This window comes from Fukomys damarensis, unplaced genomic scaffold (genome assembly GCF_012274545.1).
Source record: "Fukomys damarensis isolate Sample0158 unplaced genomic scaffold, DMR_v1.0_HiC HiC_scaffold_16, whole genome shotgun sequence".
In the NCBI taxonomy this organism is placed as follows: domain Eukaryota; kingdom Metazoa; phylum Chordata; class Mammalia; order Rodentia; family Bathyergidae; genus Fukomys; species Fukomys damarensis.
Window position 1 is genome coordinate 101,817,173 of NW_022900928.1, and position 22,759 is coordinate 101,839,931.

Below are 22,759 nucleotides of genomic sequence, written 5' to 3' on the forward strand. Positions count from 1 at the left end.
TCAATTTATTTTTTTCTTTTGGGTACCGGGGATCCAACTCAGGTCCTTGCGCTTGTGAGGCAGGTGGTGGCACCACTGAGCTAAATCTCCAGCCCTTTGTATTTATTTCTAAATATTCAAAATAGAGCAAAATAGATTCTTGAAAAGAATTTATGTGATCCTTTCCAAAACCATTTCAATTCTCCTGGAAATCTAGTTTGCCTTCTTATTTTTTAATACTTTTTTTCTTTTGAAGATAATTTCAGAAAAATTCTCTGAAATATTGCAGGCATAGTACACAGAACTTTTTTTTTTTTACTGAGTAGTTTGAGAGTAATTTACTAACATGATATGCCATTACCCTTGAATACTTTATTATTTAATTATTTTCATTACAACCATTGAAATAATACATTATCATTTAATTTCAGATCTCATTCAAGTTTTGCCAGTTACCCCAGTAATGTCTTTTATAGCCAAAGGATTCAGCTTAGAATCACACAGTGTGTTTATCATGTGTTCTTAGTTTTCCAGCCCTCTGACTATCTTAATTCAGATTATTTTCAAGATTACAGACCAATAATTTTGTTGAATAACTCCCCTTGTGGATTCACGTTTCCCAGTGTTTAGAATTAAATTATGCATCATTGGCAGAGATAACACAGATCTGAAGCTGAATTCTTCCTGTTGCATTCTACCTAGTAACATTAAATCGATGACTTGATGAAGGTGGCATGGCAGAGTTTTTTGTGTGTGTGTGTGCAGGGGATCAAACTTGGGACCTTGAGCTTGAGAGGCAGGTGACAGAAACACTGAGCTAAATCACCAGCCCCAGACAGAGTTTTAAGACTGTGCTATAATCTTGGCTCATGGTTTCTGCTCTAAATGCACATTGCAGTTTGATGCCCAGAACTATCATCATCCTCTGAGTCTTTCCTTGGGTATTTAACCACTGAAGAGAGAATTGGTGATAGGGATCTGAGGAGTCCACATGGACTGACAGGTACTTCTTCTTAACCTGTCTTACTCTGCTCTCTGAGGCAGGAGCAAACCCTCATGTCTCCGTAGGAGGAGGACATCTAGTCTCCGTAGGAGGGCTACTAGGTTGCCCAAGCATGGGGCCAGGCCTGGCTGGCAGCTGAACGGGTCAACACAGGAGTCAGTGTCAAGGTTCCCAAGGGGAGGGGAAGCTCTTAGAATTCTTAGTGGAGGCAATGTTTTTGATTTTGTTTGTTTTTCTTGTAGTACTGGGAATTGAACTCAGGATCTTGAGTTTGTGAGGCAAGCACAGTGCCATGGAGCTAAATCCCTGGCCTGAGACAATGGTTTTGAAAAAGAAATGAAATGGATAGAAATTTAGCATTTAAGTTTAAAATGAGGGGCAGATCCTCATGGTATTCTCTGTACATTTCTATTTAATTGGGATATTTCATAAAAGGAAATATTATAGAAGGAAATACAAGCTTCAGATCAATGGCAATAGAAAGCATTTGATCTCTCCTGTTTTCCAGCCCTCCCACTAGGATGCTTCTGTCAGTGAACAGTGGAACCGTTGTGAGTTTCACAGACTCTGCCTCTACCAGCATTTAACTCCTTGGCATGATGGCTTGTTCAGGGCAATCCGGGAGACCAAGAATGGGAGAGCAGAGAAAAGAAGGAGAGGGGTCAGGAGAAGAAAGCAGACAAGTCACCTTGAGTTCGCCCAGGGCCACCTATTTTTTAAACTTGGTCAGTCACTTACTATCTGGGTGGCCTTGAGTAAGTTCCCTGGTATCTGCTTCCATTTCCTCTTTTGTAAAATGTGAGTTATAAGGGTTGGATTCACTAAGTTTACCCATAGGAAAAACACTTCAAAGTGTTTGGGGCATAATAAAATCAGGACTTGTTGGTTACTATAATTATTTTTATCTTTGTATCCTCAATGTTAGCAGAGTTTGTGGCATTTAACAAACCTCTGGACAGATAAAAGAAGTGAAAAAAAAAAAGTTGTACCACACTGCAGTGATGTCTGTTCCTGACTGAACACAGGCTTTAAATTCAAGCATGCCTAGAGTCTGCCTGCAATGAGCCCAGGAAAAGCATGGGTTTAGAAAAGCTTTGGTGAAAAAGGGCTCACAGGAAGTGAGTTCCACAGCACTGAAAAGGCAGCATCCTTTGGTCATCTCATCACGTGATTCAGCTTCAATATTTGGAGTTGAAAGGATACTCCTTCAAATAAGACATGCTGCAAAAGCAGGCAGAGAGACAAAATGACAAACATGCAACAGATGTGGTCTACTTGACATTCCTCTCTGGTTCACTCTGCCATCTTCATGCTCCTTCAACCTCTTCCCACACTTAAAGACTGAGCTCACAAGAAGGGACTCACACCCTGACCTTCCCTCCATCTGGCAGGATGGATGTTTGGGAAAGGAGAGGAGGCGACTAAGTAGTGACCATGGCATCAAAATAAGCTCATAATATTGCAAGTTAAGAAACAGCCCTGCAATTGATGCTTGGTTGTTGTTGTGGGTAATAAATACAGGCAAAAGGCATAGGATCCTGGTACCTTCTGCCACATAAGTTTACTTCTGAGCTCACCAATCTACAACTATTGAACTGTATGATGTTCTCTCTTAAATATCCAGCAATCATCACAAACATGCTCAAGCCAAAACCCTGATTTCTTCTCCTCGATGGCAGTTCTATTCTTGTGCTACACAGGCAAAAACAAAAGCCAAACACACAAAATCTCAGTGTCATCGTTAATTTGTCAACAAATTCAACTGACTCTATTTCCCCAGTGTGTCAAGAATCTGATTATTCCTCACCTCATCCACTCACCCACCCAGGTCTGCTCACTCTCATCTCCTGGATCAATGTAATAGTCTCCCTGTAGTCATTCACCCAGAAGTCAGTGTGGTTCTTTGAGAACATAAGTCATTATGCCCTCACTCTGCTCAGAATCCTTTGATGACTTCTGAGCCAATTCAGAGCTAAAATTAACGTTTCTCCCATGGTCTGCACCATTCTGCATACTCAGAGTCTTTGATACCTCTCTCTAACCTAATTTCTTCCTAATGTTGTCCTTGTTCATTCTCCTCCAGCCTCATTGGCCACCTCACTCAAATCTTCTAAACACTCCACCTCAGGGCCACTGTCCTGCCTGCTATCACTGCCAAGAACGCTCTTCCCTTAAACAGCCACAGAGTGCATTGTTCATCTCCTTGGGGTCTCTGCTCAACTTACACTTTAGCATCAAAACCTCTCTCAGCCCATACAGAGTACCATCCTTACCAGGCCCCACTACTTCATATCTTCTTCCTATTCTTCTCATTTTATTTTTCTGCCCAGTATTTGTTGCTATTTCACATATATTTTGAGGTATGTTTCCCCTGCTAGAATGTAAGTGTGTGGAAGCAGGAACTTTGTACAATGTGATATCCCAAGCTCCTACAGAGTGTCCAGCACATAGCAGATTAATTGTGGAGGGAATGAATGAATGTTTCTGCCTCCCACATAGTGTTCCAGCTCTGCACCCAGAAGTTCAACAGGCAGCATTTAAGAAAGTGTCTTTCCTTATGACAATTACCCTAGGACTCCAGCATTCATTTTCAAAACAACCAGAAAATAGCATTTGAAGAAAAAAGCCAGATGTTTTCCAATCCTTCAAACTAACCCTACACCACTATGAAAAGACCCCCTATGATCCTCCTGGTTCATCCTAAGCCACTTACCCAGGTATAATACAGCACCTCCAGTTTCTGTTGAAACTGAGGATGGCTGCCATCTCCTCATCACTCAATTCGAAGTCAAAGACCTGGAAAGGTGAGTTCAAAAAACATCCTTGGCAATGCATTTCCTGGTTGGAATTGTGCCATCTGGGCATGGAGTAAGTCTCCATCCACAGTATGGACAAACTTTTTTCCCATTGTGTCCACTGGATACAAACTGGTCTCTCAAGAACATCCTGCACAAGACAGTATCATCTTCTAGCATTGTTGATTGGTCATACACTCCTCCCCGCTTGTCAACTCCTAGGCTAATGGAGATGAGATGAACAACTTGCAGGCCAGTAATAGAGGCCTTCAGTGTGCACAGTGCCTGTGTTCCCTAAAGGCTACATGGATTCTTCCAGAAGAACTGTTCTTCAAGTATAGCCCCTTGTTCATTCTTCTCCAGCCTTCTGCTGCTGGAAGGATTTGTAGGACATCATGGTCTGCTCTTTTGTGTAGCCTATGATCTAACTGCTGAAGGGCAACCCAGGGTCTTCTCAGTGTTACGAGATGCTGCTGTGCTCAGATCTGATAGGGCTTCTCTGTGTTCATATTCCTCAGCTCTTCTGAGGGCAGTTCCCTGGCCAAAGAGCTGACAACATGAGGGGCTCTTCCTCATGGCAGGACCTACCCATGGACAATGCAGGAATGGGCTAAGCAACCCTGTCCTCTACTCCCCTGAGGAACACCAGATGACCAGCCAGGGTCTTACCTGAAAGTTCTCAATAATGTGCTTAGGGGTCGAAGACTTGGGAATCACTGCCACATTCCTCTGGATATGGAACCGGATCAGAACCTGTATAGAGAGGGGGCACTGTGTTCCCAGTCAAGTACAAGGACCCCTCCTAATGAAAGGTGAAATAAACTATCTCTGTATCTCACTGTGGCATTAGGTTCAACAGCAAATAGTGACTGAGCACTTCCCTTTAGAGACACTTGCCACTTCCTCTTATTTCCTCTACACTGAGTTTCAATGCTATGGTTTTTCTTTTTTAGGTATGAGAGAGATGGCTTGCAGTCATAAGACTGAGACATGGTACAGTTGGTACCAGAACCCAAATCCCTGTCTTGTGGCTTCCTGGAGAGCTCGGCAGGGAGCTGATGGACAGAGGCTCTCCTGCTTCACTGATACACTTTCCATTTCCTGGAAATCCCAACAGATTTCAAGGAAACACTTTAGTTAACTTCACTTCATAGTTTTTCCCTCTAAGTATAAAGAAAATGAAGATAACACAAGGAATAAAATACAAGACTGATAGAATATATTGCTGGATTGAAAAATAAAACCAAACCATGCTGTACCTGGGCTGTGGTTTTTTTGTGCTTTACAGCAATCTCCTTAATCTTGGGATCTTTCAGAAGTGAAGGGTCCTCTGGCTTGGCCCTAGAGGCAAATGGTGGTGTGAGTAAGCACCATGGTCACTAAGGCAAACTCACTCCCATGACAGTCTCATATTTAAAGGACACAATGTTCTTTGCCTATGACATACACAGGAGGACCTCACTACAATGTGGTCTTCTTATGGGAAGGTTCATGAGCACAGGAGAGTGAGCATTTTGTAAAGCTTGGTCCAGAAGCAGGGTCAAAACTGGAGCATTCTCAAAGGGGGTTAGGTATGGTGTCTTTCTCATTTTTAAATTGCCATTTTCCTAATATAATTCTATCTGGATGTGCCAAGTATACTGCCTTAGACAATGCTTTTCTTTCTGGTGCCTTATTGATTCAACATTAACCAATCGCAAAATAATATTTTAAGTACATCAGGAGAAAGAAATACCACTGAGAAGCCTCACCAAGGTCTATCTGGAGAGCCCAGAGGACTGTAGGCAGTGACAGTGATGCCCTTGGAGTGGCAGTACTGAATCAGTTTGTCCTGGGTGAGGTATGGATGACACTCCACCTGCAAGAATGAACAATCTGCATCAGTAGGATGTGGCTGATTTTGGGGGGACTTGAAGGGAGTCCTACATGCAAAAAAGACAAACAAGCACAGACGAAATGCTGCCCATTGATTGACTTGGTAAATTAGACCTGGAGATCTGTCTCCCACTTCCCCAAAGCATCATGATCATTGAGCCCTGAGATGAGACTCAGTACCCTGAAGTGACCTTGTCTTCAAACACTTTAGCATTTACCTGGTTAGTCACTGGTTTATATTTCAGTCCAGGCTTGTTCAAAAGCTTTTCGATCTGGAAGTGGTTGAAGTTGGAGACACCAAGGGCTTTCACCCTCCCCTCGTCCACCAGTTCCTCCATGACCTGTCATAGAAAGGAACACCTTCTAAGAAGCCTTGGGGGAGATTACAGAGAAATCATCACAGAAAAATTTCCATGTCTTAACATAATTTTGAACCCAAATAATGTGAACCAGTCTATTATTTGAGCTAAGCAGTGGGGGCACTCAGGATCCCTGATGTGTGGCTATGTGTTCATTGTTTGCCAGGCGGGTGCTAAGGGCCTTAGTAGTTGTACTTGTGAGTCAGAGATACCTAGCACCTGTGTCCAGTCCCAGCTGGTCTACACAGTAGCTTCATAACATGACAAGTCACCAACTTTTCTAGGTGTCAGTTTTATCATCTGTAAATGGGAACGCAATATCCCCTCTATGGTTAGATGATTAAATAGCCTCTATGATTCAAGTTCTCAACGTGTTAGCTATGTTAATCTTTAGCACATCCTGAAGAAAATGTATTATTAGTATGTATTATAAGATTTACTTTCAGATGAGGGAACTGAACTGAGGACTACAGAAATAAATGACTTATCTCAGGTTACTTAGCCTAGGCCCAGTGTCTCCCCATGGTTTCAAAACAGTATCTGTATCCTCCAATTGGGATACATTATATTTCTAGTCTTGTCTGTCCTAGTCTTCAAAATGTAAATAATACCAGGCAGACCACAGTTCCAAAGGTCCTGAGAACAGAGAAGAACTAGAGAATAAGAGTGATGAAACCAGACAAAAATCTTATGGGCTTTTTCATACCAGGATGAGTTTTGAGGGTCACTGGAAGAAAATTTTCTCTCCAAGCACACTTATAAGTAGCTGGCACCTACCTCCCAGGCATCCAAGAATGTTGCTTCACTGGGGAGGATATTGCCTTTATCGTCTCTGGGGATGAATTCCTTCCCAGCCTGTAAATGCAGAACCATCAGCTTATTGGAGTCTCCATCTGGTTACCAGGTGCTGTTGAACAAGGCTTCAGGATCCTGACTTGTATACTAAATGCTCACTTCACAAACTGTTTTGACAGGCTGTGTAGAACACAGTTCAAGGCAATGAGCATCAGTAAAATCTCTATAACATCTGTCTTGGTATCTAAATATTTCCATTTTAGAATCAGCTGAATTGACTTTAAAGTGCATTGTTAGCATATTCTAGAAGTCATCATTATTGTAACAGATGTTAATGTCATATACTTAGGTCCTATATAAATTTGGGGACAAACTTTAATTTCTAAGCCTCAAGATAAGGGTTAGATCCCAAAGGTTGTTGGTTTTTTTTTTTCTTTTTTGGTACTGGGGATTGAACTCTGGTCCTTGTGCTTGTAAGGCAGGTCACTGAACCGCTGAGCTAAATCCTCGGCCCAAAGGTTGTGTTTGAGGGATGTTATTAACCAACTTTTATCCTTGCAGCTTCTAGAAGCTCAGACTAACTGTCATAAGGGGACAGGACTGGAAATTTATGTCCCTTTCACTGCTCAGGAGCAGGTAAGGAGCAGAATCCCAGGCAATTAATTTGATATTTTTTCAGGGAGGCCTGGCTACCATCCAGCCTCAGTCACCTGTGGGTTTTCACTGAAAGGCCACTTTCAGGGTGAGCTTGGTTAACAGGAGGGTTGAGCTCTGAAACAATGTTATAAGATAGGATCCACAGTTCCCCTGGAAGGGACCACTGGACATGGAATTATGACAAATGTGATACAGATGTATCCATACGAAGACAGGCAGACTCAGGCTCCCTCTTAAGACCAGGGTCTTGCTGCTCTGCACAGGAGCTCTTGCTTACCCCACCCCACTCCACATCCCCGCACTGGCACAGATGCTATATTATGCCATCTTTTGGCTCAGCAGCCCAAGATTGGAGCAGCGAGTGACTCAAACCTGAAGTCCCTGTGGAAAGTGAATGAGGTAGATGTCCAGGTAGTCCAGTTTCAGGTCCTCCAGGGTCTTCTGACAGGCCTCCTTCACTAGGCTTCTCTCAAAGAATGTGCACCACAACTGCAGAGTACAACAGAGGCATTGGGACAGGAGAGAGAAAGGGTCACAAGCACTATCCCAACCTGCTTGGAGAGCTGCAGCCTGATCTAACCTGATAACAGGCCATTGATGATGAAGTTCATCATGGTTTATGATGCAATATGACAGGCAACTGGTGCTCAGTGTGTCACTGATGTTTGTAAGGCAATTTACATTTTGAATGCTCTTAGTATCCCTTTTCTTCTATCATTTAGTGTATGAGGCCACTGAGAAAATATTTATGCACTTGCTTTATTCCTTTCTTTGGTTTCCAGCTCTCTGAGAGAGCTTGTGTATATAGCTTTTACATTTCAAGCATTCTTATGCTACTGGGAACAGATAGCCCTTTCATGCACCCTCAATATACCATGGCTACCAGTCTCCAAGTGATGGCTTTACAAGGAGTTTATCCAGATGCAGCGACTGCACACTTGTCCCACCAGATGTGCTTTCCAAGTTAGTAAATTCTCAACCATTGAATGAGCTCCATTCCTGTAGAGCATTCATAAGCTGATTTGCTCATAATCTAATAAAGTGCATCTCTTGCAGTACATCTATAAATCTTCTACTGCACACTTGTAAATCTTATGCAATACACCTGTAAAAATTCATAACTTGAATGTTCGTTAAGTTAGGGATTTACTGTAGTTAAAACCACCATCTTTTAGTGAGTTGTCTATAACACAGATCCAGTGATTCTCAACTGCCTTACACATACTGAACTCTCTCATGTCAGCATTCCTTCTTCATTCTTTAATCTTATTTTATAACCAACCTTTTACAGAACTGAAAAAAATCCATATGTGACAATGAAAGCTGCTTCCATAATTTTATAAATATACATGGCTGAGACCTCAGTGTTGTGGCCACTGAGATCACAGTGTTGAAAGGTGAACTCAGGACCCATTCCTGATTGCATCCTTTGTCTCTGACTGTAAGGAAAGTTAAAACTTTAAGTTGGAAAGGCTTGGGTTAAGGCTTTCGGCTCTCTAAGGTTCTCTAAGGTAATCACTAGTTCACCTCTTCCCTGGATCCCTGGCCAGTTCCCTGGGAAAAAACAGGGAGGACCTTGTTAAAAAGACCAGATGTTCTTAACATCAAGATAAGGAATGTGATGCATTCCGCCCCTCCCGGACCCCTGGCCAGGGCCCGGTTGGGACGCAACTGCAAGCACATTCACCTTTTTTGCTCCAAAAGTACAGATAGATTTACTGCCTTTGTCTAGAGAGCTATATAAACAGCCCACCTAGCCCAGGCTGCTGCTGCTGTCTTATGCCCAGGATTGAGACTTGTAGCTGAAGGGACTGCTGAAAAGACCCGTGCTGTGTTGCGAGTGATGCACCTAATTCCTCCAACATTCCGGTGTTGTTGCCAGAGAGCCTAAGGGTAATTTCCCGGATAGAGTCCCTCTTGCTGTTAGAGGACTCTCCTCTTTCTTTGTCCTCTCCATTCTTACTTTTGTTTTCTGTATGCCCATATCCTTCAATAAACTTACCCTTTTGTACTTATTTAAGGCTGGTGGACATTCTTTTAGCGGATCGAGCCAAATTAATTAGGAGATCGTGCACGGCAAAGGGCAATAAATAAAATTTGTCCTTACACTGACTGCCAGGGCACAGATGGAGCCCACTGTTAAAACACGGGAGGGCCAAGGACACCAGAGGCTCAGTGGAGCCATCCCCACTATGGGAGCCAACTGTAGACAACATGGGAGCGACAGTATCTTCCACATATCAAGCTTGAGCATGGATGTTTGTATTCAGGCATGGGATAAAGGGAGAATTATGGGCAGACAGGGAAGGCTTGGTATCAAACATGTCCAGGTACATCTGCCTGCTGTGAAATCAAGGCTTCCTCCATTGTGGGGCGCATGTACCTTGCTAACAATGAAGAGGTCCTCCCGCCTCACAGCCTTCTCTTGGATCTTCTCCTGGATGGCTTCTCCCACTTCATTCTCATTTTGATAGGTGTAGGCACAGTCAATATGGCGATATCCTGCATCGATGGCCGCCTTCACGGCTTCTTTGACTTTGCCTAGAGGAGACTGAAAAGCCACAGATAAACCCATCAGATGCTCTTATTCCAAGACCCCTCCATCAGGGTGGTGCAGCCCCCTGTCTCCAAACTGAGGCTCACTGGGGTCCCATTTGCAAGTGGACACCTGGGAGGCAAACACTTTGAAAAACTTTTCAAAAGAAAAGAAAGATAAATTAAAGTTATGCATATGACTTCATGTCCTATCCTAAAGTCAGTTTCCTCTAATCCAGGCAAACATTCAATGTCTCCCATTGATCAGAAGTGACAGATGGTTCCCACTGCAACTCGCTAAAGGCCAGGCTGAAAGCTAGAAGCTGGAGCAGCCCAGTGTTACTTTCAGATCCTGGAAGGTGTTAAGGATGTGAGTTCTTTACAGGATGTAAGTTCTACCACCTAGCAGATACACAGTCCTGAGCAGATTCCTCCATCTCTCCAAACCTTGCCCACAAAATAGGATCAATAAGAGCCCGGGCCTCAAGAGATCCTTATGTTGCTTACTTGCTACAATGAATATATAGCGTTTTCCATGTCACCTGAAACTCAGTAAAGCTCAGTAAATGCAATTACTATATAATTATTTTTTCAGAAAAAGGATAGAAAAGCCTGACAAGTGCGAGGTTCTGAGTTCAATTCCTGGTTAAAAAAAAAAAAAGAATGGATTGTTTTACCACCCTCAAGGGTGAAAAAAGAAAGCCACATTTTGCTCTAACCTTGCCAAACCAATAAGAAAAGAAATAATGCATGCCTGTAATCCCAGTGCTCTGGGAGACTGTGTGAGACTTGAATGAACTAAAGTGACTCCATGCTAAAAGGCCAGAGTCTGTGCTTCTTTATATGCTAATTGCTAATTTGGTTAACAGCTCACCCAGGAACAAATGGTATTACAAAAGGTGACCATAGAACATTTCCTACATAAGATAAGCAGTGTGTTTGGAATCTTGTCCTCTGGCAGTTCTGTGAATATACTTTTTGTTTATTAAAACCTTATAAAAAGGACCTCAGCCCCTGAGCAGTTGCCTCTCTGAGCTACTTGGCTCTGGCCAGACTAATAAAGGTCTATTTACAATCTAGCCTGGTGTGTTCCTTCCTGGCCAGACTGATAAAGGTCTGTTTACCATCTAGCCTGGCATGTTCCTTCCTGGGTGACTCTCATTCTTCCGTCAAGCTCCTGGAGCCTCACTGAGCTATAGGTCCCAGCATCATGAAGGCCTTTTCGGCTGTTCATGGCTTCCAGAAGTAAGGCCCTGGGTCTTGCGTCCGGAGCCCTCATTGGGCTATAGGACTCAGCATCGTGAACACCTCTTGGCTGTTCATGCTCCATGGAGTGGAAGTGAGACTTTAGGTCTTACAGCTAAGGCAGGAGAACTGCAAATTTGAGTACAACCTGGGCAACTCTACCTCAAAATAAAAAAGCAAGGGCTGCAGATTTAGCTCAGTGGTGCCACTGCCTGCCTCACAAGCACAAGTTCCTGAGTTTGATCCCCAGTACCCACAAGAAAAACAACAAGAACAAAATTCTACCAAGTCAAAAACAACAACAACAACAACAAAACAGAGCTGAAGGTACAGTAGCTCAGTGTGAAGGCCCTGGGTTCAATCTTCAATATGATCAAAGATTGGCACAAAACAAAACTAACGAAACACACACACACATACAAACTCACAAAAATTTTAATCTATTATGAAGTAATAAACATCTCAAAGAGCATAAAACAAAGCTGGCTGTGGAGGCACATACCTATAATCCTGGCACTCAGGAATTCAGGAGGCTGAGACAGGAGGATCGTTGTGAGTTCAAGGCCAGCCTGGGCTACATAGCAAAGCCTTGTCTCAAAAAACAAAAACAAACAAATAAAAAGATGCACAGGTACACCAACACTAGGATGAGAAACTGTGTGCAGCCCAGAAGCACTCTGGGATCCCCCTATCCACGACACCCTCTTTCCCCTCTACAATACATATATAGTCCTTTAAATTGTACAATCCTGTTATCTTGAAAATAGCTCACTTACAGCCTGCACATCTACTTTTGAAATTCTGAAAAATTAATTTCTGCAAAATGTATCCACCATGAGCATATTCATTAGCAATCTGGAAGTAGTAATTATTTGTCATGTGTATGGTTTTAAAGTTCTGAAATCTTGATATTTAAGAAGAGAGGCTGAGACTGAATGAATTGAGCATGGATTTGCTCACTCAGAAGAACCAAGAATGAATTCCTAGACTACAGAAACTCTGTGCTGAAACAAAGAGGGGTCCTACCCCCACAGGGGAGGAGATGAGAAAGTCAGTGCAGAGGAGGAAAGAGGAAGAAGACACAATTCACAGAAGAGGCCCCGGAGAAGAGAGAAGGTGAGATACAAAAAAAAAAAAACAACAACAAAAAACAGTTCCTGGAAACTTATCATTGAAGCTGAGGAATCTGCTTCACAGGGTGCTGGCTGTGCATGTAGGGTATTTGCCAGTTGATATAAACACAGCCAGAGCTTGCTCAGAGTTCCCGATGCCCTGCCCAGGCTCTCTTGGCCCCAGCAGTCTCACACTTTATCATGTATGGGAATCACATGGAGATGTAAGTGCAAATGTTGATTCTGTAGCATGGGCTAAGTCTGAGAGTCTGCATTTTTAGCAAACAACCTGTCCACTCTGATGCTGCCAGTCCAATTCTCACAGTGTAGGCAGCAAGCTCTGCATCTTCTCTTAGCCACTCTACCAGCTGCAAACCCATGGCCAAGACTTGTAACGTACTGAGCTCCCCTAGACCACACTAAACTCTAAAGTAAGGCAGAGGAACTTTCCACCCCCAGGGGACTAATAAGGATCTTGCAGGATGAATCTGAATGCTATCACATTGCAGATGTTCTGGTATGACCAGATTCCTCTATCTTCTCAGAATTTACACCAGGAAGTGTTTTAGAGGAAATGGTTGCTAAGAGAGTAAGTTCCCAGAAAATTAATTTTTGAAAAAGCTCAAGCCTTGCTTGAAACTTGAAACTTGCTGGAAAAGCTCAGTGCTGCTAGGAAAGGCCACGTCTGGAGCTTTCTGTGGAGCAGCCCTGAGAACAGAAAATAACTTGCATCCTAGTTCTAGGGCTGAATCTCATTTCTCTAACCCCCCCGCAGTGAAGAAAACAGATCCAAAAGCCCCTCTAGGGAAGTCGGGGCCCCTAGATTTGCATATTTACCTTCCAAGTGCCTAGGCCCACAATGGGCATCTTGGCTTTGGTGCTGAGCTCCACAAACGTCGCCATAGTTGGTGCAGAAATGGTTGTGAGCAAGCAGAGAAATGTCTCGTGTCCTTGTTGACAGGCTGGCTCTAGCTGGGCGGGGAGGAGCCTGAGCCTGAAGGCAGGCACTCCAGGAGGAAATTCACTTCAGTCTTTTGTGAGACTGCTTATAGTGAATAAGAATTAGAGATAAATCAGTACAAACTCTCCTCACTGTAAAACACATGAGTTACTCTGTGAGTGACACTTGGCAGTTTGTCCATCTAAATAACAGGCAGGTCAAGAATCCCCAAGATGAGGTTTATGTGAGAATGAGCATTGCAGGGAGGACCTGCATGTCTCTTTGTGGGTATTCAAAGAGGCTGAGACCAGGAAGTTTCCTGGGGCAAATAAGAAGAATCATTTAAATTATTCTGAGACAATAATCCATGGCTATAAGTATTATAGACAGGTGAGTTAGGTAGAAATATTATAGACAGTCAGGGCAAAGGTGAAACACACTAAAGCACATGTCAGTTGGAAACAGGGCCTTGAGATAAAGAGAACAACCAGACCCACAAATTTTCTCAAAAAACAAACACTGGGCTTAATGAAATCTAGATAGACTTCAGCTACTCTGGTGGGTGACCAGAGACCTCTGGACTCACCACTTCCTATGAAAATATTTGTTCTCTCCGCCCACATTTGTTCTGAGACTTATTTCCCAATGACTATGTTTATAAACTTACTGGATGATCATGGCTGTGGCCCATGTTGTACCCATGTGGGTTTCACTCTATAAAATTCTTCTATAAAGTGAGGTCCCCATCTACTCACCAGGTGTAAGACCTGAGTGAGCTAAAGTGACTCCAGGTTAATAGGCCAGAGACTGTGCTTCTTCATATGCTAATTGCTAACTTGGTTAAGAGCCTGCCCAGGGACAAATGGTATGACAAAAGTGACCATAGAACATTTCTTGCATAAGATAAGCAGTGTGCTTGGAATCTTGTCCTCTGGTAGTTCTGTGAATGCCCTTTTTGTTTAGAAAAACCCTATAAAAAGGACCTCAGCTGCTGAGCAGTTTCCTCTCTGAGCTACTCGGCTCCAGGAGTGCCGTCTGGCCAGATTAATAAAGGTCTGTTTACCATCTAGCCTGGTGTGTTCCTTCCTGGGTGACTCTTGTTCCTCTGTCAAGCTCCCAGAGCCTTCCTGAGCTATAGATCCCAGCATCGTGGAGGCCCTTTGGCTTCATGGCTTTGGGAAGTAAGGCCCTGGGTCTTGCTTCCAGAGCCATCATTGGGTTATGGGACTCAGCATCGTGGAGGCCTGTTGGCTGTTCATGCTCCATGAAGTGGAAGTGACACTTTAGGCCTTACACTGGGACCCCTCTTGCACCTCAGGAGCTTTCCTATCAATAAATATCTTCATACTCTTAACCTCTTTTGTTTCTAGAACTCATTTTTTGATTTTTAGAGAACAAAAGCTCAGTGGGTCATACAGTTAACAGGTTGGGAGACTTAAAATTTCATATTTCATCTCTGGTATTATTTCCTATATGACAAGGACCAGTAACACAGGGGATGTTAGTCCAAGATTAAACAGACAGTTGTAGGGCACATGTCTTTGCAGAAGTACTTTTTGTATAAGATTCTCACAGCCTTTGCACAAGCTTGATTCTGGCATCCTTGTGAATGGCTCTTATCATAAGACATATGTGCATAAAATCCTCCCCTTCATTTGTTCTTACTTTCGTTAGGGCTTAACACAAAAGACTCCATTTTGTTACTAGCAGTGTACACAGATTTTAGTCTAATAATTAGAGAATAAAAGTGCATATTTTAATTTGTACCTATGCGATTGCTGCAAGAGTGTAAAATTTTTCTCTCAGAGAATGGAAATTATTTGTTAACCCTTGGGAAAGATCTTTTATGCTAATATTCTTTATTTATTTCTTTAGGATTCCTGGCTTTGGGTAATTGTGCTTATAATGAACTTTTCAATTTCTTGTACCCATCTTAAACCAAAACATTGTGGTTATAAAGTACTATATATTCATTACAGAAAATATGAAAAATAGTAGAATTTTATAAATATAATAATATAAATCAATTACTTTTATTCCCATCACTCAAATGCCATTGCAAGGCAGGATTTTCCCTCAGCTTTTTTCTCTACATATGTGTGTGTGTGAGTTGTTGAAGGCACTACATTTAGTTTTAAACAACACCACAAAACAAAATTTATATACATTTATAAAACTTTTAAAAATTGCTTTTATACTATTTTCGTGATTATATGATTGCAAAAGATTCTATTTTATGATTACTTATTCTGCATTTCTCCTCTTCTTGCATACTTAATTTCCACTTGTTCCTATTATGTTACATTGTTGTAAGTGAGGCATTGCACAGTTTTGCTAATTTCCTAGGGATCCTGGGTTAGATATCCAGAAGTGGGACTTTTGGTCAAAGGAAATTTATTTTTAGTTTACATGTGACATGTGGATCCAAAATGATTGTTTTTCCCAAATGGAAAAATATTCCATTGCTATTGTTGGAATAACGTATTCTCATCCCCTTATAATTTTTAATAATTATTTTAAAAGTGCTTGCAACTTTTACTTTATTAATATTAAAAGCAATGTATGCTTTTTGCAAGAAGGAAAAAAATGCAGAGAAAAACCCAGGAAAAGTTCTTCCTGGGTGAGAAAGTAGAAGTAATTTGTATGCCCACATTGAAAGATGATCATTGTTAATGGCATAGGGGTACACCTGGGGCTATCCAGTTGAGTAGGAAGGTCAAAAGAGCTATGCTCAACTTCTCAGGGTGAGACTTGGCAAAGCCATCCAGCCTGGGTTGGAAACTCTGGATTTAAAACAATAACAGTGACAGCAGGGCTATCTATGTGTATGGACCAAGGGTAGCCTCCAGGTATTCCAGGAGCCTCAGTGCAGTGTTGGTGGATAAGCCCAATTGTCCATGTCTGCTGGGGAAGCTGACTAAAAGGAAGAGAGCTGGCTATATATCTCATAGTTGGGACTGTAATGTGTGTAAAACCTACTGTTCATAGGTCAGGGAGTGGCTTCTTGGCTAAGGATCTGATGGTGCTATGGACACCCCCAGCACTTGGGGGTGACCACAGTTAAGGGCCAGATATATAGGTTATACTGTAGGAAAACTCAAACTGCAGGTAGAGGTCACAGTCTGGCCCAACTCCAACACTATATTTCACATGTCTCCTTGAGCCCTACTTACATGTAGAGAAGAAATCCAATCAGAGTGAGTTTTAATCCTGAAAGAAATATAAAGTCAAAATGAAATAATGGAGAAGGCAAATGTTATGGCTTGGGTCTGCATATCCCCCTCATGTGGTCTATTGGAGCTTTTCAGAGTTGGCTGAATCTAGAGTGTATGATGGCAGGATCAAGGATGCAAGGCTGGGACTAAGGGTATGGGTGCTACTTGCCCTACTGTCAGTAGCTTGGATAAGATATAAAGCACAGAAAGACACTTGTCACCTGTAGTTTGCTGCTTTCTGCTTGTCACCAACTTCTCTTCTGCCTGCCTGTCATGCCATCCTGCTTTGCAGCCAGCCAAATATTGACTGAAATGTCCGCAGACTGAGCTAAATAAACCTTTCTCCTTTTGACTGTGGGTGTTGGGTGTTTTGTCTCAGCAATGAGGAAAGTAAGGCAGCAATGTTCAGTGAAGTTGAAGAGCTGTGTCTATACTAAAGATTTTTAAGTCTGTTTGACCTTGGCTGATAGAACATTTTGATTGTGAATAGAGGGAACATTGTAGATCACAATCAGAATTATCTAGGGCTATCTTTAGCTCCTTAGCAGCCATTTAATAACATCAACCCCTGTATCTGATGGAACATGGCAAAAGAAGTGACTTCTAGATAAAATTCCTGGAATGTATCACTCAACTTGATGTGCCTCCAAGCCTCCATCTCTAAGCCTGAGAATGAATTCTGAATCCTATAGAAGAAATTTCCTTGCTCTCCTGTAGTTGACCTACCTGATATTCTCATGGATGCTGTTGGTAAATATATTGATTTAAGACTTTCTTTTGTGATCAAAAAATTGATTTAATCTCTACCATGATGCCATTTAGGATAACTTGAATTCCTGTTCCCTGGTGATAGTCTTTTTCTTTTCTTTGCTTAGAATCTTATTTCCTTTATAGCAGAGTTGTTACCTTGACAGCTGGAAGTGTAACCAAAAATTTTCAGAAGTATAAATCTTCTGGAAGCAATGTTCCAGACCATTTTTTCTTTATGCCCTCAATGGTTAACTTTAATTTTATTTATTAAGAAAAATTTTAGCTAGGTATAGTTGTTCATGCCTGTAGTCCTAGCACTTGATAGGAGGATCGCTGTGATTTTGAGGCTAGTCTGGGTTACATAGTGACCTCAAGGCCAGCCTGAACTACATAGTGAGACCCTGTCTCAAAAGAAAAAAAATTTTATAATGAACTGAGAAATCTGACTTGGAATTTATCTCCAGGATAAACGGGATGCAAGGACAGACTTACTCAGGTTAAACAAAAGAAATGAAGTAGCCTTAGATGAGCCCAAGGGTGATAGTGAGTCTACTATACTCTTTTATGGTACTGTGAAAGTTGGTGATTCTAGAATGAAATTGTCCTTGTGAGTCCTAGACAACTGGATGTGGGAAGTAATGAAAAGGAAGGGCACATTCTGCTTGTATGAGATAAATGCTATCCAAAGTCTCACAAGGAATTTCTTTTTGTTCTACATACAACCCAAATTTTTAAGTCTCATATATGCAGATTTCTGTAACAAAGCTTATATTTGACATTCCTAAACTGTAACAGTCCAGTCTATGCACTTTAAACAGAAGGCCCACCCAGCAATGGCGCCTCCACCAATGCCTTCAACTCCAGATTTGGGACTCCAAGACCAAGGGACTCTACCCAAATAACTCATGTAAATTTTTCATATTTATTTTATCTTTAAAAATTTCTTGATAATGTGAAATAGGAAGGAAGGTCTGAAAGAGTAGGGGAAATGGAAAGGGTAGGGGAAAGGAAAGAAGGGAAAAGAAAAAAATATGAGAAAAGGGAAAAATGGAAACAAAGTCTTTGTAAATAGGGAAGGATGGAGGAGGTGAAGGGAGGGCAGGGATATGGGGGAAAATAAGAACCAAGATCTGTCATGTAAAGGTACAAGACCCTAATGATGAATGTAACTGTACTGTATACCTAAAAAGCACCAAAAAAAAAAAAAACCCAAAAAACAAAACTTCCTCTTGCCTGTTGGGGATTGGTATACCCCCGTCATGTCTCTGATGCCTAGAATGACTTTTGCTATTCGACATAGTTTTCTGGTTCCAAATGAATTTTTGGATTATTTTCTTTAGCTCTGTGAGATATACTGTTGGAATTTCACTGAGGATTGCATTGAATCTGCATAGCAGTTTTGGAAGTATGGCCATTTTCACTATGTTGATTTTTCCTACCTAGGAGCAGGGGATATCTTTCCATTTTCTTATATCCTCTTTGATCTCTCTTTTCAGAGTGCTGTAGTTTTCAGCATAGAGGTCTTTTGCTTCATTCATTAGATTGATTCCTAGATACTTCATTTTTTTGGGTGCTATTGTAAAAGGAATTGTTTCCCTAATATCTCTCTCAGTGAGTCTGTTATTTGTGTAAAAGAAGTGTATTGATTTTTTAAAAATTGAGTTTATTGGTACATTTTAGGTATACAGTACAGTTACATTCATTATTAGGATCATGTACCTTTACATGATAGGTCTTTGTTTTCATATTTTGCCCTTGTCCCTGCCCTCCCTTCACCCTCTCCTTCCCATCCCATTTACAAACTCTTTATTTCCATTAGAAGGCTATTGATTTTTGAGTGTTGACCTTATATCGTTACTCTGCTGAAAGTGTCATTTAAGTCTAGGAGTCTTTTGGCAGAGTTTTTTGAGTCTTCAATGTAGAATATCATGCCATCAGCAAATAATGACAGTTTAACTTCTTCCTTTCCTATCTTTATTGCTATAATTTCTTTCTTATGTCTAATTGCTGCGGCTAATGTTTCTAGAACTATATTGAATAGGAGTGGTGATAGTGGACATTCTTGTCTTCTTCCTGATTTTAGAGTGAAGGTTTTCAGTTTTTGGCCATGTAATATGATATTGGCTATTGGATATTCATAGAGAGTCTTTATCAAGTTGAGATAAAAACCATCTACTCAAATTTTCTGCAGGGTTTTTATCACGAGTAGGTGTTGAATTTTGTCAAATGCTTTTTCTGCATCAATTGAGATGATCATGTGGTTTTTGTCCTTGACTCTGTTAGTATAGTGTATTACCTTTATTGATTTATATATATTGGACCATCCTTGCATCCCTGGGATAAATCTTATTTGGTCAGGGTGTATAATCTTCTTGATGACCCTCTGTATTCTGTTTTCCAGTATCTTATTGAGAATTTTTGCATCTATGTTCATTAAGGAGATTGGCCTGTATTTCTCTTTTTTGGTTGGGTCTTTCCTTGGTTTTGGAATCAAAATAACAGTTCCTTCCAGGAATGAATTTGGAAGTATTTCTCTACCTTTCAATTTCATTGAAAAGTTTAAAGAGTAGTGGCAGTAGTTCTATCAATATCTTGTAGAATTCAGCAGTGAAGCCATCAGGACCTGGGCTTTTCTTATTTGGTAACCTTTTAATTATGTTTTCAATTTCAATGATTGTAATTGGGGTGTTTAGAAATTTTTTATCTTCTTTGTTCAACTTCGGTAATTCATAAGTATCAAGAAATCTGTCAATTTCTTCTGTATTTTCCATTTTATTAAAATACTGATTCTTGAAGTAGGTATTGATGATCCTCTGGATTTCTGTTGGATCTGTTGTGACTTCACCTTTTTTGTTCCTAAATGCATTGATCTGACCCTTTTCTTTCCTTTTTTTTTACAAGGGTGGCTAAGGGTTTATCAATTTTATTTATTCTTTCCAGAAACCAACACTTCAATTCATTGATTTTTTTCATCATTCTCTTAGTTTCCATTGCATTGATTTCTGCCCTGATCTTTTTAATTTCCTCCCTTGTATAAGCTTTGGGTTTTTCTTGCTCTTCTTTTTCTAGGAGCCTAAGATTCCTCATTATGTTGTTTATTTGAGCTTGCTCTGTTTTCATTTCACTGAATGGGCATTCAGTGCTATGAATTTTCCACATAGAACTGCTTTCATTGTGTCCCATAGATTCCTGCATGTTGTATTGGCATTATCATTTATTTGTAAAAACTGACTAATTTCTTTTTTAATTTCCTCTGTAACCCATTGATTGTTCAGGAAAGTGTTGTTCAATTTCCATGTGTTTGTGAAGTTCTTACTGTTTCTTATGCTGTTGATCTCCAGCTTAATTGCACTATGATCTTATAATATACATGGAATAACTTTGATTCCTTTGCATTTATTTAAACATGTTTTATGAGCTAATATGTGGTCTGGTTTGGAGAATGACTCATGTGCACCCAAAAATAATGTATATTCTGATTTTGTGGGGTGGAACACTCTGTAGATGTCTGTTGAGTCCATTTGTTTGAAAGTGTGATTCAGTTCTAGTATTTTGTTGTTAGCTTTTTGTCTAGATGATCTGCCTTTTTGTGACAGTGGGGCATTTATGTACTCCACTATAACTGTATTAGTGCTTATTTTGTTTTTCCTATCCATTAATATTTGTTTTGTATAGTTGGGGGCATTAGTATTTGGTGCATATATATTTATGATTGTCATCTCTTCCTCTTGTATTGTTTCCTTTTACAAGGATATAGTGCCCTTCTTTGTCTTTCTTATTCAGTTTTGGTTTGAAATTTACTTGGTCTGCAAATAAGGTAGCTACCCTTGCTTTTTTCTGGGCTCCTATCACATGAAGAACTTTTTTCCATCCTTTCACTTTCAGTCTATGAGTTTCTTTTTGCACTAGGTGTGTTTCTTGTATACAACAAACATATTTGGTTTTGCTTCTTAATCCATTCTGCCAGTCTATTTCTTTTGATTGGTGAATTGAGGCCACTGACATTGATGATTATAACTGATATGGATTGACTTATCATTGTCATGTTGTTGGCTTTTTTCAATTTTATTCCTCTCCCTTTAGTTTCTTTTTCTTTTCTTTTTGGTTTTTCGAGGCAGGATCTCACCATGTAGTTCAGACTGACCTGGAACTCACTATATAGTCCAGTCTGGTCTCAAACTCACAACGATCCTCCTGCCTCAGCCTCCCAAGTGCTGGGATTATAGGTGTGTGCCACCATGCCCAGCCTCTTTAGTTTCTTGCCTTGCCAATTGATTTACTCTGTTGGGCCTCATGCTATTGGGACCTTCATTTTCTTTTTCTAGGATATTGTTTAGAATTGTTTGTAGTGCTGGTTTGGTGTTCATGAAGTTTCTCAGGTGTCCTTTGTCATGGAAGTACCTTATTTCTCCATCAGTTTTGAAAAATAGTTCTGCAGGATACATCAGTCTAGGTTGGACGTTGTTTTCATTTAGGTCTTTAAATACCTCACTCCAGGCTCTCTTTGACCTGAGGGTTTGTGTTGAAAAGTCTGCTGTGATTCTGATGGGCTTTCCTTTGCATGTGATTTGTTTCTTTTCTCTCACTGTTTGTAGTATTTTGTTCATCTGTTGGTTTCCAGGATCTTGACTATTATATGTCTAGGTGTAGAGTTTTTTTGATCATGGCTAATTGGAGTCCTCTATACCTCACTTGTCTGTATGTCAAATTCTTCCCTTCTGTTTGGGAAGTTTTCGGTCATTAATTCTCTGATGCATCAATCTTTGCATCATTTAGGAATTGTTGTATCAATGTCTCATGATCCCTTACTTGTCGCGAACCGGCGATGCAGAGCACTGTCCCGCAGTGCCTCAAACCTGAAAGAGCAGCGGGGTGGAGATGGGGCAGAGAGAAAGGAAGGATGCCAAGACAAGAGTCTGATCAAGGCGACGTTTATTGCAGGCAGGCATCAGCCTTTTAAAGGAAAAGACCGAACTATTATGGGCTAGGATTACCATAGTAACCTCAATACCTGCTCCTATAGATAACATCAGATCTTTAACATAACAAAATGGAGTTAACAACACCTGACTCCTACAGATCTTTGGCTGTCTGGGTTTCTCCCGTGCAGGGCAAAACAAGTTTAACACGTGCAGTCCTTAAAAAGGAATAAATGTTGTCTTTCAAAAAGCCAGTGGGCTATGGCTGGCTTCCCACATATCCCCCTTTTTATTATATTTCGAGCAGGGACTTTTCCTGTTCAGCAGAAAGGCTGTGCCTGTCTTAGGTGAGAAATGTCCAGAGAAATCCCTTACCCGTCATCAAGCCATGAGCAGTTTAATACTCATGCTCTGTCTTAGGTTGGATATTTCTCCACAATTCTCTTACCCGTCTTTGACTACCAGCCTCTGCAGGGGTTATACCATGGGTTGTGAAGGCTTGCCATGTAGCTTTTTCTACCTCTATCAATATTTGTAATCCTTGTTCCTCATACCAGGACTCATTAATTTTTACAGGCAT

The 22,759-nt window shown here is 41.0% G+C and overlaps 1 protein-coding gene across 4 annotated transcripts in view; it reads right to left on the reverse strand.

The window, feature by feature from the left end:
- LOC104856650 (aldo-keto reductase family 1 member B10) overlaps positions 1-13,457 on the reverse strand; it is a 23,138-nt gene extending 9,681 nt beyond the window's left edge. The window contains exons 1-10 of one of the 4 annotated variants that reach the window (XR_778684.3): positions 13,193-13,448; positions 9,847-10,014; positions 7,836-7,952; positions 6,789-6,866; positions 5,871-5,993; positions 5,529-5,635; positions 5,037-5,118; positions 4,447-4,530; positions 3,696-3,778; positions 2,096-2,203 (exon numbers count right to left, since the gene is read on the reverse strand). Coding sequence is in view for 3 of the 4 variants with exons in the window: in XM_010616149.3 (XP_010614451.1) it covers positions 2,161-2,203; positions 3,696-3,778; positions 4,447-4,530; positions 5,037-5,118; positions 5,529-5,635; positions 5,871-5,993; positions 6,789-6,866; positions 7,836-7,952; positions 9,847-10,014; positions 13,193-13,258 (951 nt within the window). In the remaining variant the exon portion in view is untranslated. Of the gene's footprint in view, positions 1-838; positions 2,204-3,695; positions 3,779-4,446; positions 4,531-5,036; positions 5,119-5,528; positions 5,636-5,870; positions 5,994-6,788; positions 6,867-7,835; positions 7,953-9,846; positions 10,015-13,192 lie in introns of those variants that run through there. The other 3 variants (XM_010616149.3, XM_010616148.3, XM_010616150.3) reach the window with 3 other exon arrangements.
- Between the last annotated feature and the right edge of the window lie 9,302 nt (positions 13,458-22,759).